The following is a 19120-nucleotide window of genomic DNA, read 5'->3' as shown; positions in this document are numbered from 1 at the left end:
AGTTTCTTATTCTGTTAAATAACTCTTTTCTAACGTAAGGTTGTTCTCACAAGAGTTGCACCATAATTTTGTTGGTATAGATGGCAGCACCGGCGGGAAATGACACTTTCTTGGACATGTTCGGCACCCTGCCCTACTCTAGTGGGTGTTGCACTTCGTGGGGTATACGGAACCGCCCCACTATTTTTGGACTGAGGAGTACCTAGAAGGGCGACCATGGTTTGAAGTGCAGCTGACTATCCCTGCTTGTACACAAGCACCCCTATGGTAGAAGTGGAAAGCAGAGTCTGAGGGAAGAACTCCTTGGGAAGGTGCCCAATTGGTTGCCTTCGAGGTGCTGAGCAAGATTTGTCAGCAACACAGGGATGAACTTATCGGCAGTGCCACTAGGACTTTTCCTTAGGTGGATCCATCTACAACAATTTGGACCCAGCGCAACTGCAATGCATTGATCCGAGACTGAAATGAGCGGGTAGAGAGTTCTAGTCTCGCTATGAGCGCTATGTTCACCATGATAAAGATGTTTTATGCTTGTTAGGACACCCGGAACTTTGGGTAGGAGTCCTACACCACTTGCATGGATAGGCTCATGAGGACCAAGGCTGCACAACGTCAGCTTTAAAAGCGTGCCTGTAGGCACAGGAAGGCGGCTAGAGCAGCTACTGAAGTTAGGGATGCAGCCCAGGTAGCAAGGGCTAACAATTAGGCTATGCTGACAGGACTGCGAGAGCAGCTAGATGCCGCTTGCTTTGAGACAGTTACTGCTACGAGCCACCAGATCCTAGCTAACAACCTTGTAGCTCTAGCCGAAGCAGCACAAGATAGAGCCAAGGCTAAAGCAGCACAGAAGGCACATGATGAGTGGGATTTGCGTCATTAGCTTGCTCATGCCCAAAACATGGTGGTTTATCTTCAACATGAGGTGCATTATATGAACAACCAACTACATCCAATCCTTGAAGAAGAAGAAGAAGAGGATCTAGAAATGTTTGCTGAAGATGACAGTTGGGAAGAGGAAGAACAAGTGGTTCTCGTGGATGAGGACGATGCTATCTCTGACCTTGATAGTGACCACGCTGACGAGTAGAGCAGCTTAGTGACTAGTTCAATGCGCTAGATGTATCCACTGCTATCTTTTATAATGGACTTGTAGTTTAAGTTTCAGTATTTGTGATGTAACTTCGATATAGTATTGGAACCTTGCATGTTGGTCCACTATGGTTTGAACTCTAATGAAATTCTAGTTTCGTTGTACTAGTAAAATGTGACATGCATGCAAACATATTGCGAGTATGATAAGTGATTAGATTGGTGATGTATGTTGTGGAAATGAATTGTTATGCCTTTATTTTATTGCATGAATTTTTAAATTCTCTCTAGTAAGTTCAGTTTGGCATGATTATACAATTCCTCCACAATCTCTTGGTATCACCCAATAATTACTTATTGTTGCAATTTGTAGATGACTCACACTAGCACTGGGGCTGGTATCAGTTAGGGTGGTAGTGATGATGACCTCCCATCACCACCACACTCAGCAAATGAGTTCTTCGCGCAATTTCTGGAAAACTAGCGAGCCATGGAGGAAACATTGTGCCTTATTGCACAGAACATGACCCATGCCCGCCAGCTAAACTAGGGGCCAGAACCCAATTAGTATAGCTCCTTCAAGGACTTTTAGGACACTAAGCCTCCCCTCTTCAAGGAGGCAGAGGAGCCACTCCAGTCAGATGAATGGTTAAACACTATTGAGCAAAAGTTCCACCAGTTGAGGGTCACTAAATAGATGATGACAGAATATGCATCCCATCAATTGTAGGGACCGACAGGGATCTAGTGGACTCATTATCTATCTACCCTACCTATGGGTGCAAATGTCACCTGGAAACAATTCAAGACAGCCTTTAGGGGCATCATATACGCCCAGGGCTGATGCGGATGAAGGCCGCTGAGTTTATGAAGCTCACCTAGGGGACATAGACTCTGACCGAGTATATGCATGCATTCAACTTGTCAAGGTATGCGCCAGAATTTGTGAACACTGAGGAGAAAAAGATAGAGAGCTTCAAGCATGGGCTTGACACCAAATTGATGAAGACCATGGCAAATTCTAGGCATTTAACCTATAATGAATTTATTATTGATGCTCTCACCCAAGAAAATCAAAACAATTTGCACGCTGTAGCAAAGAGCCACAAGTGAGCCACTGAAGTAGGTGCATCAGGTTTGTCTCAGTCAAAAGCTCCTATGGCAACGAGGCCTCAGTTCTGTCCCCCTGCACCTAAGTTCAGGCCTCCCAGAAGAGGACACAACCCAGCCAACAGCAAAAAGTGTCTCATAAGGCTTTCACTATTGCCCTACCCAAGGGGAATGCAGGGCAAGGGAGCTTAGCAGGACCGAGAAATGACCAGCCGTGCATCAACTGCAATCGGGTGGGCCACTGGTCAAGGGAGTGTCCCTACCCAAAGAAAGGTAGTAATCAAAATCAAGGCAATCAGAAATAGTCCAATGCTAAGGCACGCCCTAGGTATGTGCATTATACTATAGTGGAGGAAATTCCCATGGGAGAAGTTGTTATTGCCGGTATGTTTCTCATGAACCAACATCATGCAATCGTTCTATTTGATTCTAGAGCTTGACATTTATTTATGAGTCAGACATTTGCATCTAAGCATGATCAGAAGATAGTTGAGGTAGACAAGGGTAGCTATAGTATAAGTTTAGCTAGGGCTACTATCTCTACAAACCAAATAGTTAGAGATGTGCTTATCTCCATACAAGAGAGGAAGTATACTATGGATCTCGTAGTATTTCTAGGATTAGCCATAGATGTGATATTAGGCATGAGTTGGATGAGTGGTCATGGAGTCCTCATTGACACATCCACTAGAACCATTATGTTGAGGGAACGCAAGGGGGTAACACTTTTCTAGTGCCACTTCTCAGAACTTTTGATCTTCAAAACTTGTCATGTGCCATCCAAGCCACTACTCTATGATATTCTAGTAGTTTGTGAGTTCCCTGATGTATTCCTAGATGAATTGCCTAGTTTACCGCCAAATAGGGATGTGGAATTTAGAATTGAGTTAGTGCCAGGTACAACACCTATCTCAAGAAGACCCTATAGGATGCCACCAAATGAGCTAGCCAAACTTAAAATTCAGCTACAAGAGTTGTTGGACAAAGGTCTCATTTGGCCTAGTTCATCTCCATGGGATTGTCCAGCCTTGTTTGTGAAGAAGAAGGACAAATCATTATAGATGTGTGTGGACCATAGGCCGCTCAATGCTGTAACCATTAAGAACAAGTACCCTTTACCCCGTATCGATATCTTGTTTGATCAATTAGCAAGAATGAAGGTAGTCTCTAAGATTGATTTGAGATCAGGCTAGAAGATGTACCTAAAACAACTTTGTCAACTAGGTACGGCTTGTATGTGTATTTGGTCATGTCTTTTGGATTGACAAATGCTCCTACCTACTTCATGTATTTGATGAATTCTGTATTCATGCCTGAGATCAATAAGTTTGTGGTTGTGCTTATTGATGACAACCTGGTTTACTCTGAAAATGAGGAAGATCATGCAGAGCATCTGAGGGTTGTCTTGTCCAGACTGCGAGAGCATAAATTGTATGCAAAATTTAGCATGTGTGAATTCTAGTTGAGGAAAGTACCTTTCCTAGGTCATGTACTGTCAGAAAATGGAATCTCTGTAGACCCATCTAAAGTGCAAGAGGTCATAGATTGGAAGGCCCTGACTTTAGTTCATGAAGTTTAGAGTTTTCTAGGGTTATCAGGCTATTATCGTCATTTCATTTCTGATTTTTCCAAGATAGCTAAGCCTATGACCGGGTTACTTCAGACAAATGAAAAGTTTAATTAGACTCTAGAGTGTGAGGCTGCTTTTTCACACACTACGAACCTTGTTGACTACAACTCCTCTTTTGGCACAATACGATATAGAGAAACCTTTTGATGTGTTTTGTGATGCATCGGGTATACGTTTAATGTGTGTGCTTATGCAAGAGGGCCGAGTCATTGCCTATGCTTCTTGATAGTTGAGAAAGCATGAAGTCAACTATCCTACACATGATTTAGAACTTGGCGTAGTTGTTCATGCATTGAAGATATGGAGACATTATTTATTGGGAAATATATGTCACATATACACTGATCACAAATGTTTCAAATATATCTTCACTCAACCTGAACTAAACATGAGACAGAGAAGGTGGTTAGAGCTGATCAAGGACTATAATTTGGAAGTGCACTACCATCCAGGAAAAGCCAATGTTGTGGTAGATGCACTTAGTCTGAAACCGCATTGCAATATTATAGAAATGCAACTAGAAGATGGTTTCAACTTGTTGCATCCTGTGGTGTTGCATAATATTATGGTCAGCTATTCTCTAGAGAGCCAAATTATAGAAGGCTAGAAAATAGATAAATGGATCTTCTATCTCAAGCAAAGAATGCAGAATCAAGACATCAAGCACTTCAAGATAGATGAAAGGGGGATATTGTGGTTTAAGGATCGACTAGTAGTACCAAAGGATCATGAACTTAGAAATCAAATCCTAGAAGAAGGTCACTCTTCCAAGTTATCTATCCATCCTGGTAGTACTAAAATGTATCAAGACTTGAAAACCCATTTTGGTGGACAAAGATGAAAGAAATCGCAGCCTACGCTGCGAGGTGTGATACCTGTAGCAGGGTTAAGGCAAATCATCTAAAACCTACTAGACCGCTACAACTGTTGTCCATCCTAGGATGGAAATGGGAGAAAATAAGTATGGACTTTATTACAGGCCTCCCACACACACAACAAGGTCACGATTCTATATGGGTCATTGTGGATCGCCTCCCCAAATCAGCACATTTTGTACTAGTTAGCACAAAGTATCACACTAGGAAGTACGCCGAGCTGTACATTTCTAAAATTGTGAGGTTATATGGGATACCAAGGTCCATAATCTCAGATTGAGGGCCATAGTTTATAGCTTGCTTTTGGGAACACTTGCATGAGACTTTGGGAACTAAACTAATTAGAAGCTCAGCATATCACCCTCAGACCTCTTGACAGACTAAGCAAGTAAATCAAATATTCAAAGATACGTTGAGAGGATGTATGATCTCTTCCATGGGTTCATGGAAAAAATGGCTACCTTTAGCTGAGTTTTCCTACAACAACAGTTATCAAGAGAGTATCAGGATGGATCCTTTTAAGGCCTTGTACAGTAAAAAATGTAGAACTCCTTTGAATTGGGTTGAGCCTAGAGAGAGGAGATACTATGGCATTGATTTTGTCAAAGAAGTTGAAGAGCAAGTGCGTATTATCCAATGACATATTGAAGCCGCTCAGTCTAGGCAAGAGTTATGCTATTAAACGAAGAAGGACACTAACCTTTGAAGTGGGAGATTATGTGTACTTAAAAGTTTCACCCATGAGAGGTGTGCAGCGATTTGGAGTGAAGAGGAAGATTACACCTAGATATGTAGGCCCATACAAGATCCTTGAGAAAAGTGGAAGAGTGGCCTACAAGCTCTAGTTACCGCCAAAAATGTGAGCCATTTTTAATATCTTCCATGTTTCTCAGCTGAGAAAATGTCTTTGCGTACCTGATGAAACTATTGAACCCACCAATATTAAACTCCAATCAGATTTGACTTATGAGGAGAAACCAATACAAGTTTTACAAAGTGGTGTGGAATAACCATAGTGAACAAGATGCTACATGGGAATGAGAGGATTATCTACAAGAGGTTTATCCCGCCTTTTATGAAAAATGGTAGGTCATTCAAATCTCAGGGCGAGATTCCTATAAGGGGGAGGGGCTATAACACCATAGTGTTAAGCATTGCATTTCATGAGCACAAGCATTATCCAAGCATTCATGAACATGAGCATATGAGTTTCATTTCATTCACCTTATCTTTATCACATGTGATGTTGTTTATACACATGCATATGCATGTGATCATGTGTGACCAATGCAAGAGATGGCTGTAAGGTCACAAAAACACCTTAGACACATCTAGGATGGAAAATGGAATAATGTTTGTATTCATGACATGGGCCAATTTTGCTTCTAAGTCCTAGTGTACTCAAAACTTCATTTTTCATAATGCTAGTTTGACCAAAGTTGAACAGTAGCTTAGAGAGCTTGCATATCTGTGGGGCCTTAATAAAAGTTGTAGTTCATGTCATGTAGAACAAACTTGGTTTAAGGGTAATGAGCTGAATTAGTGCCTAGCTTAGTTAAATAGGGCCCACAAGAATCAACTAAATGCTATTTTCAAGACTTGAAAATTTTTCCAAGTCAAAAGCTGGTTTTAGTTTCAATATAGCCTACTTTGGAGCCTTATAGTTTGAAAACCATGGCGAATTGGACAAAACTCCTTTAAGCAAGGTTGTAGATCTCATATAGCTCTTTAATTTATATTAATGAAGTTTTCACAAAGTCACCATAGTTTAGGAGATCTAGAGGCACACAGATCGTGTTTTAGTCGGCTAATGCCGGCCTGAACCAGGCGCCACGCGCGCCGTCGTGGCCGACCGCGCATAGGCTATAGCTGCCACTTAGCATTCATACGCTAGCACTAGCCCCGCACGTCAGGCTAGAGCGGGTAGAAGAGGGCGCCATGCCGCACTCGCTCTCGCTCTCTCTCGCAGCCGAGCCACGCTGCCATCGCCATCGCCGCCGCATTGTCGCTATTCTCGCCCACCGCCCATGCCACTCCACCATTTGATTAGTCTCACACGTAGTTTCACCATGACCTACTCCACCTCCCTAACCCACCATTGTAGTCGTTCGTGCCTAGGTGAGGCCACATTGCACGTCGCCGTCACCGCCATGGCCATAGTGCACTACCGAGCTTCTAGCTCACTCGTGGCTAGCCACCACCACTACTCCTCCTACCATCCTCTACCCTAGTCCATCATTGTTGTAGGATCTAGATGCTAATGCCACAACCTTGTTTAACCCCTACCACCACAACCATGAGGGAATGCGTGACTACACCATGCGTGTTCGCCATGGCCGTGAGCTCAAGCTCGCTACGGTCGGCACCAACTAGACCCCGTCATCCACCTCTTGCGCATGTTTCAGCGAAACCATGAACCCTAGTAGCTTGTCCCATGATGGAGACCCATCACTAACTCCCATCTCATCGGAATGGTGGCCTCACTATCACCATGCTTGTGCCGCTATGCTGCCATGCACGTGGCCAGAGCTCACCGCCGCTTCGCTATAGCTCAGACCTAGCCCTAGAGCTCCGCTAAGACCTAATGCGATAGCCTCGCTCGCCTGGCCGTGTCGTCACCGAAGATGAAGAGTTTGTCACTAAGAACCTTCGCCGAGCTGCCATGGTCGCCAACGAGGTAGCTCCGGTGATCCGCCGAGCTAACTAAGGGCGCTAGTAGATGCGCACGGGGATGGGGAACACGATGGTAAAGACTTCATCGCCGATGACCTCGCTGTCGGTGAGTTGTTGCCGGTCCACCACCGCGCCCTGCTCTGTCTCGCTGTCAAGTGGGGACAGTTGACCTATGGGCCCCATTGTCAGCGCCTCTGGGTGCATAGACCAGGTGTACCTAGCAGCAGACCCCGAGTTGAATTTGATTTTCTTTATTCATTTTTTCTAGATTTTGTAGCAAACTTGCAAAAACCATATCTAGAGCTAGGAGTCTCGAAATGGGGTGATCCAAATTTTGTTTGATTCATCATGAAGTATACTATTTGATAAAAATATGAAACCTACTGTTTTGGCAATTTTCTAGGAGAATTAAATTAAGCTATTTAAGTGCTTTTAAAATAGTTTCTATCTTGTAAAATGCATAACTTGAGCTAGGGAAGTGCTAAAAATGTGATTCCAACTTTGTTGGTCTTATGTTGACATGCTCTAGCTAGAAAAAAATACAATACCTATAGTAGGCATACTTGAAATATGGTTTTACTATTGAACCTTAATTAATTGCTAGCTTCTGGTGAAATTAATAGGGATAAATATACATAACTTATGATCATAATTTTTTACACATTATTATTATGCTAGGATGAAAGTAAGAAAAATATAAAAATCATTGTTTGACACTTTTCACTAGGCTAGACTGTTTTTGATAAAATAAAACTATGCAACTTGTCATTTTTGTAGAGGTGGCTATACTTAGCAAAATGGCATGAAATTTGTACACTAGACTACTAGAGTCATTTGTAAGCTACTATATTTTTCTCAGAATTTACTATGCACTAGAAATATTTATCCTTTAAATCACCCTATTATATAAGGAAATTAATAAAGAGGTATAAATAAATTATTTGGGCTTAACCATAATGTTTTCTATGGTGCTTGTGATGCATATGATCTGTTGATATTAGTAGTTGTGCTTAAAGTTAATTGGTTATAGACAGCTACTTAATTATTGCTTTATAATTCAACTAGATGGCTGCATGTGTAGTTCCTATTGTGGTGACAACTTCATGACGATAATGGTCTTTTCTATGAAACTTGTCAGTAACAAAGTTGTAGATAATTTTATATGCTTTCTGGAAAGTCCACTATCATATTGTTTGGATGGGTCAAACTCCAGCTATGGTCAAAACAAGTGGCTGCTATCTTGTAGTCCAAAAAATATTTTAAATAGGTGTTTGTTTAATTACTAGAGAGAAGATATGCACCTACTCAGTAAAAGAAAGTTAATCTTGATATCACCCTAATGCCTTGATGTTAAGAACACTTATAATTATGCATTTCATCATATCATATCATCCATGTCATTATCTATGCATCTATGATATCTTATTTCATGCTCATGCATATAGGATCGCCCAAAAGAATCACCCTCTTGGAGTTTGAGGCCAAAGAGGAGGAGAATTAGGAGGCACCATAGCAGGTAGCTCCTAAAAATGAGGAGTAGGCTCTAGAAGAACAACCAGAGTGCCCTGACCACATGCCCACCTCTTTCCTGAAAGGCAAGCCTCATTGCATTCTAAGCCTCCTATGTTTTATAAAATATCCATGGGATGTATTCTAAGTGGAGACCAGCTAGGATTTCATATGCAATGGTGTTGGGTTGGCTATGTTGATCCTGTCTATGTCAATTAAGGACTGTACCATTGCTAGCACTTCTGCTAAGATTGAACGCATGCCTCTCACTTAGCTATCCGGATAACTCGTTCCGACCTCAAAGCCGAGTAGCTTAACTCTAGGCAGGCCTCATTCTATTAGAGTGCCCACACTAGAGGTAGTAAGGATGTGCGGGGAGCTGATGTGAGGCCAAGGGTAGGTTAGAGTCCAGATTGACCTGGCATCCGATAGTGTCCTTGAGGGTGCGACGCTGATCGAACCCACAAAATGTGTACCTTAGTTGTATCAAAGGTGACCTAAGACTACCTTGGCGTAGGTATGTCTGGATTTATGTTAGGAATAACTGCCTAGCTGGTTGCAACTGATTCGAATCACCGTCTCTCCTGGATAGTGAGAAACTCAACTAGCTCTAGCATCATAGTAATTGAAATATGGAATTTGATGGTTATGATGAACATAGGATTGTTACACCGGCTATGGCTATTATTGTTATGCTACGTAATCATACATCACATGTTTGGCATATGTTAGATGCTAATCCAGAGATGAATAGCTATAATTAACTTGGAATCAAATTATAAAAGGTATAGCTCAACTAGTGGCTTTTATGCAAAAATATTGTCAAGCCAGCTCCACTTATAAAGCCTTGCATAATCCATGGAGTCACTTCATTTTTTGGTTTATGACGGGTAAGTCTAGCTGAGTACCTTCTTGTACTCAGGGTTTATTTCCCACTTGTTGTAGATGGCATGGTATATCATGGGTATTGTAAGAATTGCTTCTCTCCCATCGTGGACGAGGAGTAAGGCTATGGGCAAGGCTCTTCTAAGTTATCTGATCTCCCATGCTTTTGTTGGAATGGATCATGAACTAGCATGTATTTGAACATGGGTGTGAAATGTTAGTTTTAAAACTATATTTGCTTTCGCTATTGTATTTGAACTTGGTAATGTCATAACTCTTTTCGTACTCCAATGTATGTTGAACTATGGTGAACTTATGTAATATGTGGCTTGTATGTCGAATCATGTACGATCTTAGTTGTGTGTTGGATTATTCGAGATCCTTCATGATACTCAATGGACTACTAGGTTTATATGAGCTCAAGTATGACAGTGCAATCGCTTTGATGGTTGCCATTGTACTTGTGCTCTCATATATTGGTCGGTTCTGCCATAATTATAAATAAACACTATGATCATAGCGTGAAAGGAATCCTCACTGAGCCCACTAGAAGGTTTCCACATACAAGAGTTAGCTCTAGTATCCACTTGTCACCTACAACTTTGGGAATAAAACCCTGAGTACTCAATTGTGCTCAGCAAGACTTACCCAACAGAAGGAAAATAAAAGACTCCAATGATATGCAATGCTTATTTGGCTTACTGGTTTATTGCATTTGCATGAAGCATTACTAATGGTGCATCCTTATGTTCAAAGTTTTTGGCAGTTATTTTTAGTTAATTAGCTAATCCTTCTAAGTAAGCACCTAAGCTACTTTCAAGCATGTGGCAAGCAATCAGAACCATTTTACCATCTTTCATATTCCAATTCTTACTACGGTGCTAGACCATAGCCAAGTCGATATCATCTCAAAAGAAATGGCAATTCATGAATCAATGTATCATAGCTGGGTACCTCGGAACACACGCCTCGCTTGTGCTCTAGGCACACACAAGACCAACATGTTCTACTCCTATCATGGGGTCTAGGTCCCCATCCAAACTTGGACTCCAAGCCCCCAACACCTGAGACCCTATCTCAATATGGTGCTTAGACCTCCACCTAGTACCTACCCCTAAAAGCCAGTTCAGAAAGAGCCAGAACCCATGATAAGAGAGTAACAAGTCTTCCTGCTCCCATAAGCAAGTATGTGCTCAGGATAATAAGTCTGTGACCTGACTACCATCCATAGCAACGGACGGTCATCAATAGACTCAGGCGGGACAAATGCAACCGAAGCCTCACTCAGTTGCCTAACCAAGTCCAAATCCAATGTACAATCCTGCCCGGTCTCCAATTGTCATCAATATATATTCCATGTGATAGTAATATGATAATAACAACAATAATATCTTTTCTTTCTCTCATGAGTGACAGGTAATCACTCGACTTCTACCGAGATCCTATAGCATAGCAGCTACATGATCCTACCATACTAATAAGACTCATAGGATAAGGATATATATATGCAAGTGGGTTTCATTCAACTCCTTAAAACTTAATGCACAAGCATAAAATGAAGTGCAAAATAATAGGGGTTATGCACCGGGGCTTGCCTGGGTAAGATATAACCAAAAGTTAGCACTCCATCATGGTGGCACGATCATCAAGGCACCATCTTTTCTGCTTCTCTGGTCAACTCCACGATCCATCATTATTCCTATTATGATATACGTGCATGCAACGTAGAGACGTAATTAATCAATGGCAACCGCAACTCTTAAAATATGTTTACGCTTCTCACACCAACGAGCTAGCTCTAATGACTAACATACTAGGCCACGTATCCATGTTGTCAAATATGGCATTATTTCCCAACAAGTGTTTTAGCTTTAGACTTTCAAGGTGTTTCTTTATTTCATTGATTTAATATATATATATTCAAACTAGGGCTCCTTAGCTATCTTAGCAAGCCACTTATTATGGTGCTACAAAAATTACAGTGAGCACCTAATAATATTAAGAATTTACTGTGCAATTTTTAGAGCCAACACTATTAACAATTTATTACAAAAATTCCAACAAGTTTATATCTTAACAATACTGAGCATCTCAATTCAATTAGATAACTCCTAAAAATACTATGAAACTATGTGAACAAGATATATTAACAGGTAGATCATGATTTTAGGAACCTAATAAAATTAGTTTCATAATTTTTGGACACCGATACAATTTTATATTAAGTCTACAAGTTTAGCTCAGAAATTAAATTAGAAAAGCATTAACTAATTTCTAAGAAAAATAAAAATGATTTCAGCCGCGCGGCCTATTTACGCGCGGCCCACGCAGACGTGGCCCATGCGTGAGATGGCCCACGGCGGGGGAAGCCCGCGTGCGATGGCGCTTTTGCAAAAGAGACCTTGAGTTTATCCCAAATTACACCTAAACACACAACACTATTCCTATGTCTCTCTAACGAATTCATTTAACCCCCTGACTTTACTCAAATTTCCTCACGCATGCCTCGATGACTTTGTGCACAGCGGCGCGGCGGGCGGTGGCACGGGGTGGTTACGCCGGCCACCAGAGGCTCGCGTAGGCTCAGCTGATGGGCCGACCTCCACCTACGGCCCTAGCGCCTATACTAAGCGGCAGTGAGATGCAGCAGGATGCACTAGAGCGGTCGGCTACAGTGCGCGGTCGTCCATGATGGCGGTGCGACCGTTCTAGAGAGCTATGGTGCTAACAGAGCCATAGAGGTAGCGGAGAAGCATCAGGGCTAACCACAGACCTAGCCGATGTGATGGTTTGGTCGAAGACTACTTGAGCAGGGCTGGCCACGTGCGATCGAACGGAGCGGCGGCGTACCACGGTGGACACGGTCGTGTCAGCGGCCACGGGGTGGTCGTAGCGGTAAGGCTAAGGGGCACAGAAGGAAGAGGAGTTCTAGGCTAAGCTAGTAGTGTAGTCGATTGGCTCTAGATGGTTGGCTGGAGGGCTGCCATTGGCACTTGCCGATCATGGCCTTATCGGCCTGGTGGCGAGGAAACACCCAAATTGGAGGTTGGTCGGGCGTGATTCATGGCAGGGTGGGGATGGGTGAATAGGCGACTTAATGGCGGAGCATGAGACGTGATGAATCGAGTCGAGGTGACCTCTCTAAGCTGAATTGGTGAGCGGGGTCCGCCGGTCGAGATGGCAGAGAAGGGAGGGGGTAGGTCAGAGCTCGACTTGTCCTTGCCTTGGTGGAACATGGGCAGAACCATCAATGCATCACACATGCAGCAGTTATGGACAAAACGTGCATGTCCATGGCCAGACACGGCATGTGCGGCCGCAGTGCCATAAATGGCGAGGCAACATCATCGGCAGCGGGGGCAAGGCCATGCGTGTGGTGGCGAATATGATAGCAGCAATGTCACAGCATGAGGCAGGGAGGACAGCGGCAGCAATAGTGCAGTGATGGATGGGGCAGCCGCACGACAGGGCGGTAGCGGCCGAGGGTGCAGGGCCAGTGGCTGGCCATGTAGGCAGCCTGCGGCCAACAACGAGCGCTACGGCTAGAGACGGCCAGGCCACGGCCGAGCCAAGGGTAGCCCTAGCCCACTAGCGCGTGGCCATGCACGCACGTGGCTTGGCCAAGCGTGTCCATGATGAGCACCAGAACGTAGTGACCGCGCACTCTAGGCCGAGCGACCGAAAACATGTTGCCCATGAATTTTAAAGTGATGCAAAGGCTGCTGATCATCACGACCAGGGTTCAACCAATTCCACTAACCCTAAGCCGATACTAACGACTTAGCAAAGCAATTGTCATGACCAGAGAGCAACCAGAGAGGGAGATAAAAGGATGCCAACATGAGTTCATCACGTTGAACGACGTTTCGTGAACAGAGCGCTAACAACATGGTCTACAGCTCGTTTAAACAAAGTTTGGGCAATTTTTGCAACGCCAATGCAAAACCAAACTAGTCCATGAACTACACCATGTCAAGGTACTCGTTATGGTGCAACCAATAGTACAAAAAACATGGATCTAGTGTTTAAGAAATTTAATCAACATTTAAATGTCAAAACGACATCGTCATTAGGTTTTTAGACATGTCATTTTAGTTCTAGAAGCTGAAATTGAATTTCACATTCAATTCTCGAGCTATCAAAAGTACTATTGAACAACATCTATTCACCAAAATAAAAATTGCATTTTCATCTACTAAACTTGTACTTCAAATTTTATGTAAGTACTAAATACAAGTTATATTTTATTTTTGTTTATAAAAATTGTTTTTCATGCTTAATCAAATAGGACAAGACACTATTTATTGGCTAGAATTGCTATCAGGCATTTTAAGCACTTTCTTCATATTTTTCCAAAACAAACCCTAAACAACTTTTGTTCCCAAGATTATTTAAAAGCTTTTAAGTACCAAAGAAAAATTGATTAGCAACACTTATTTGATTCTTTTATTCACAAAAGTAAGTCACACGAGGTTCACCTTACCATTTCATGTGAGAATTTATTTTAAAATCCTAGAAAATGCATACGCTAGGGTTTATTAGGCCTTAACCTCAGTACTAACTAGGTCTGTAACACTAGGGGTGTTACACTTTCATTGGAAAATTTGTGGTGGTTTATTTTGATGACATCTTGATATACAACCACACCATGGAGGAGAATGTTGAGCACATCAAAATGGTGTTAGAGGTGCTTAGAACTAAAAAATTGTATGCTAACCTAGAGAAGTGCACCTTTTGCACCAACAAGGTTGTGTTTTTGGGTTTTGTTGTTTCTGGACAGCCTATAGAGGTGGATGAATCTAAGGTTGAGGCCATCAAGAATTGGCCAACTCCTGTCAATGTGAGCCAAGTGAGAAGTTTACATGGCCTTGCTGGTTTCTACCGATGCTTTGTGAAAAATGTCAGCACCATTGTAGCCCCATTGAATGAGCTAACAAAGAAAGAAGTTGAATTTGTATGGGGTGAGTCACAAGGAAATGCTTTTCAAGAGCTAAAGAAATATTTAACTTGTGCCCCTTTGCTTGCATTGCCTGATTTTAATAAATCTTTTGAGATTGAATGTGATGCTAGTGGGATAGGCATAGGCGGTATCTTAATAGAAGAAGGAAAACTCATAGCATACTTTAGTGAGAAACTAGGCAGAGCTCAATTGAACTATCCTGTTTATGACAAGGAGTTGTACACTCTAGTTTGTGTGCTTGAAAATGGCAACATCCACCATGATAGTACACAACCATGTGATGAACAAGCCAACAATGTCTACAAGGCTCCAATGACTCGGGTGACAGCGTAGCGACTAACACATAAGGTGAATTCACTCCTTGTTGATTATGAGCATGCATCTACTAAGAATGATTTACTACCTAATAGAGGTGCAATGCTTGTACTCAAGTTTGAAGAATACTCCATGGATGGATAGGCCACTCAGCTTCCAAAGAAAGCAAGTTGAAGATGGCAGTTGCTGTCTAGATTTTGACTTCCAAATTCATGGTGAATTCTATACCGATCTCGATGGTTCCAACCCAAGTGTTATACATGGATGGAAAGATGGTGAAGTCTACTTCGTTTGGAGCTCTGTAGGCTGAGTTATCCCTGCTTTAGTGAACACTAGTCTAGAACTCTGTTGCTGTCGAACTAGGCCAAAAATCAACCCATTTAGCCCAACTAGGAGGGATGTTCCTAGTATAAATAGCACCCCTACTCCTCCTTGAAACCCTAACCATGAATTTTGACTTAGAAAAATAGAGAAGCCTCTCTTGCACTTGTTCTTGTGTATACTTGTGATTTGCAAGAGCTTGTATCTACCTTTGTGTGTTTCAGGTAGACATCGATCCATTGTGTGTGGTTGGGCGAAATCATTTGTCACAGGTGGCTGCTAGAGTAGCTGTTGGTGCCATCGTCAGGTTGCACGGATCAAGTTATCCCCTCCCTTCGATCCTACGACGAGAAGATTGGGAAATCCCCCGCATCACCCTTCCCTCGCACCAGCTTGTTCGGCTCTAAAGTACACCTACCGCTAGAAGGCTCCATGAGCAATTGCCGGCACTGTGTCTTCGTTGAGGAGATCTCCCTAGGTCAACTCCTTGTTGTGCCGCAATCCTGCGGAACTATGTGGCGCATCTTCTCATGGCTCGTAGATGGCCATCAAGAGCTGACCACGTGGCACCATAGTTCGGCCGCTACAGGTCAATGCATATAAATAAAAGAGAAATAAATCAAACTAGTGTTGTGGCCGGATTCGAACACAGGACTTGTTGCTTCGCAGATATCACTCTCCAACACTGCATCTAATAGATGTTTGTGATAGTTGTGAAATAGTATTATTAATAAATACATAAGACCATTTAAAGTCCAATAAAAAAGGTATCCAACCATCACAAGAATAATATTCTATACTAAAATGTACCACAGGATATTTCATGAAACATGGAAAAAAACCGATTAGTAACGGGAAAACAAATAAAAAAAAGTGGACAAAGGAAAAACTCAAGTAATAGTAGATAAAATGGAAGTATGAAAGAAAAAATGAAATATTAAAGTAAACAATAATCAGAAGTAAATAAGTAATACAAATTAAACATCACATAAAAAAGAGCAGAATAAAAAATACACATGACATCACATAGATACTATTGAAACAACCTAAAATATACCACAGAACATCTGACGAGGATTATAGCTTTTGCTTTTCGGGTACGTAGCTTTTGCTATGCACATAGATACACATTATGTCTAGATATATAGCAAAAACAATGTATCTAGAAATAAAAGCTAAAACATTTTATAATTTAGAATAAAGTAAATATTTTTCATTTTTATTAAAAAAGAAATACTCAGCTATAATGGACACCTTTTTTTTTTTTTGAAAATTATGGACACGGTTGGTAACTTGGCATTTGAGAAGCTCTGGCCCCAGTACTACTGCTACAGCAAATCAGGATAACACCTTCTTCTACTTGGGGCATATTTCACACCCAGTCGTCACTTGGGCGGCCAGAGCGTAGTGCTCCAAGTCCATGTTTCCATCTACAAATAAAGCGCGGCGCGGTGCCGGAGAAAAAGTGCCAGCAAACTCTCGTACAGGCTACAGCCATACTCCAACTAGAAGAATTCAAATAAAACAGCTAGTCGCGGGGTAACTGACAGTTGCCGTTGTGAGTTTTGCTGGAAAATTTGGCACTACTCTATCGCTTTTAATTGTTGCTAGCTTGGTAAAATCGGAAGCTTTAGGTCATCATATCAGCCGATCGAGGTGCCTCTCAAGTGCTCCCCCCATTCGTTCCCCAATCGGCTACGGCGAGCGAGAATTCACACACTCTCCAGCCAAACCCAAGCCAAGATGCTGCCCACTGGCGACTCACACGCTCAGCCGCTGCCAGCGCCGGCCGTGCGCCAGCTTGACGACCTCCCGTCCGACGTCCTCTACAAGCTCCTCGCTGGCCTCCCGGCCGGCGACGTGGTCCGCACGTCGGTGCTGTCGCAGGCGTGGAGCAGCCGCTGGGAGTCCGTCCCCGACCTCGAGATCGACCTTGACGACCGCGTCCGCGACTGGGAGTCCGCGGCGGGATTCCTGGAGCGGTGCGCGGCCCCTGTCCGCGGCGTCAGCATCCGCGGTATCCCGCTGAGCCTGTTCGACCGCGCCGATGGCTGGGTGCGCACCGTTGCAGGCAAGAGCCCGCGGTCGCTGTCCCTGGCGCTGAACATGACCGCGCTCCCGTCGCTCTTCGCCTGCAACCCCGGGGCGCTGGCCGACCTCAAGCTGGTCACTTGCGTGCTGCCGCCACCGCCACCCGCCTTCGCCGGGTTCCGCGGCCTGACCGCGCTGGACCTCGACTACGTCCTGTTCTCCGGAGAGAAGGGGTGGGAGCGGCTGGAGGCCATGATCTCGGCAGCCACGCCCACGCTGGAGAAGCTCCGCCTGGCTAACATCGGCTTCGAGCATGGCGCCACCGGCGGGGCCATCCCAGGCGCGTGGATCATTCAGGCGCCCAACCTCCGGTGGCTGGAGCTGCGCCTGACGATGGCCGGCGCTGGCTCCTGGGAGCTGGGGAACCTGCCCAAGCTAGACTACGCCAACATCACGCTGAACGCCCAGGAGCCGAGGGACTACGGGAGCATGGTCACTGCCCTTTCTAGCGTCAGGGAGCTTGAGATCGGCAACTTTGACTGTGCTACGTTTCAGGTGCGAGCATATATCAGGAGTAGAAGATTTTATAGTCGGGTGTTTTTATTTTTAGAAATGGACAAACCAATACCTCTAATAAATAATTTCTTGATCGCCTCTGACAATAATTTTCAAAAAAAAAAAAAAAAACAAAAAATCGGTCCCTAGATGTGTCCATCTCTATTAATCGGAGAGGTTGTCTTCTAAAATCTTTTTTTGTTGTAGTGTCTGTGTATGTATATACATGTTTGCATTCTTTCAGTATCCATTTTAATCCATTCAGTATGCATTTTAGAACAACTGTAGGTCATGACAAAGTTCCATAATGAATTATGCCTTATTTGCTTCTTCTATGCTTTCGCTGTAGCTTGCGAGTTGGGATCCGTTGTTATGACATGGAATGTATGCATTCTAGGAAGATCTAGGGGTTCCCCCCCTCCAAATCTGACTTAGACCTAGGCAAAACTGAACTTCTAATGTCCAAAGTTAATTTTGCTTTTTGTGTAGGCAGTTTAGTGGACTGGGTCACCGGTGGAGGCTGGTTTGTTTTTTTTTTTTTAAAAATCGTACAAGGTCTGTTAAGCGTACTGACATGATTAGTCATGGCACTGCTTGTGAAAGAATATGACTTAAATAATTGGATATGAGATGAGAGCTTGTCCACGTAAATGCAAGTTCAATTGAACATAAGTTTCATATGACTTTACATGCGTGTATGCCTTCATATTTTGACATAATCCAGAAAAAATAAACATGGGGCTTTGCCTATCCCTATATTTGTGGTGGACAATTCCCTTGTAAGCCCATGATATTCATGAAAATGATAAAAACATAGTAACAGCAATTCTAAGGACACATGGATTTTACATCCAGAAAGATGTAACGTGTTGGAAGAAGTGCCGCTCTAATGTAGTAGTACCAATCAGCCGGTCATATTTTTGTTTCCAACGGCAGGTTCCTTGAAATGCATGATACCAATAGGTATAATTTTAGTCAATATTAGTTGTGCACCCTATATAATGTTATTGCTCTTTCGTGGTTGTGTGCTTGAAAAGCAGAGGTCGGAAGTAGTTTTTTTCAAAGCTTTGTATCAACTCGATGTATTGCTCTTCAAAAAGTAATAAAAACTTTCTTTACCAAAAAATTGTTATTGCTTCCCTTTAATATCCAGCACTCTTGTAGTCT

At 43.0% G+C, this 19120-nt stretch overlaps 1 protein-coding gene across 1 annotated transcript; it reads left to right on the top strand.

The window, feature by feature from the left end:
• Positions 1 to 17110: 17110 nt before the first annotated feature.
• LOC136548359 (F-box/FBD/LRR-repeat protein At3g52680-like) lies at positions 17111 to 18451 on the top strand. Its single transcript, XM_066539918.1, has 2 exons — positions 17111 to 17953; positions 18443 to 18451. Exons 1-2 carry the CDS (start codon positions 17111 to 17113, stop codon positions 18449 to 18451), a joined length of 852 nt encoding a protein of 283 aa, XP_066396015.1.
• Positions 18452 to 19120: the final 669 nt, after the last annotated feature.

This window comes from Miscanthus floridulus, chromosome 4, assembly GCF_019320115.1.
Source record: "Miscanthus floridulus cultivar M001 chromosome 4, ASM1932011v1, whole genome shotgun sequence".
Taxonomy (NCBI): domain Eukaryota; kingdom Viridiplantae; phylum Streptophyta; class Magnoliopsida; order Poales; family Poaceae; genus Miscanthus; species Miscanthus floridulus.
This window is presented reverse-complemented; position numbering and strand designations above follow the sequence as displayed.

What these genes read in the sequence shown, in the direction of transcription:
- LOC136548359 (XM_066539918.1), top strand. Translation starts at nt 17,111, where the DNA reads ATGCTGCCCACTGGCGACTCACACGCTCAGCCGCTGCCAGCGCCGGCC.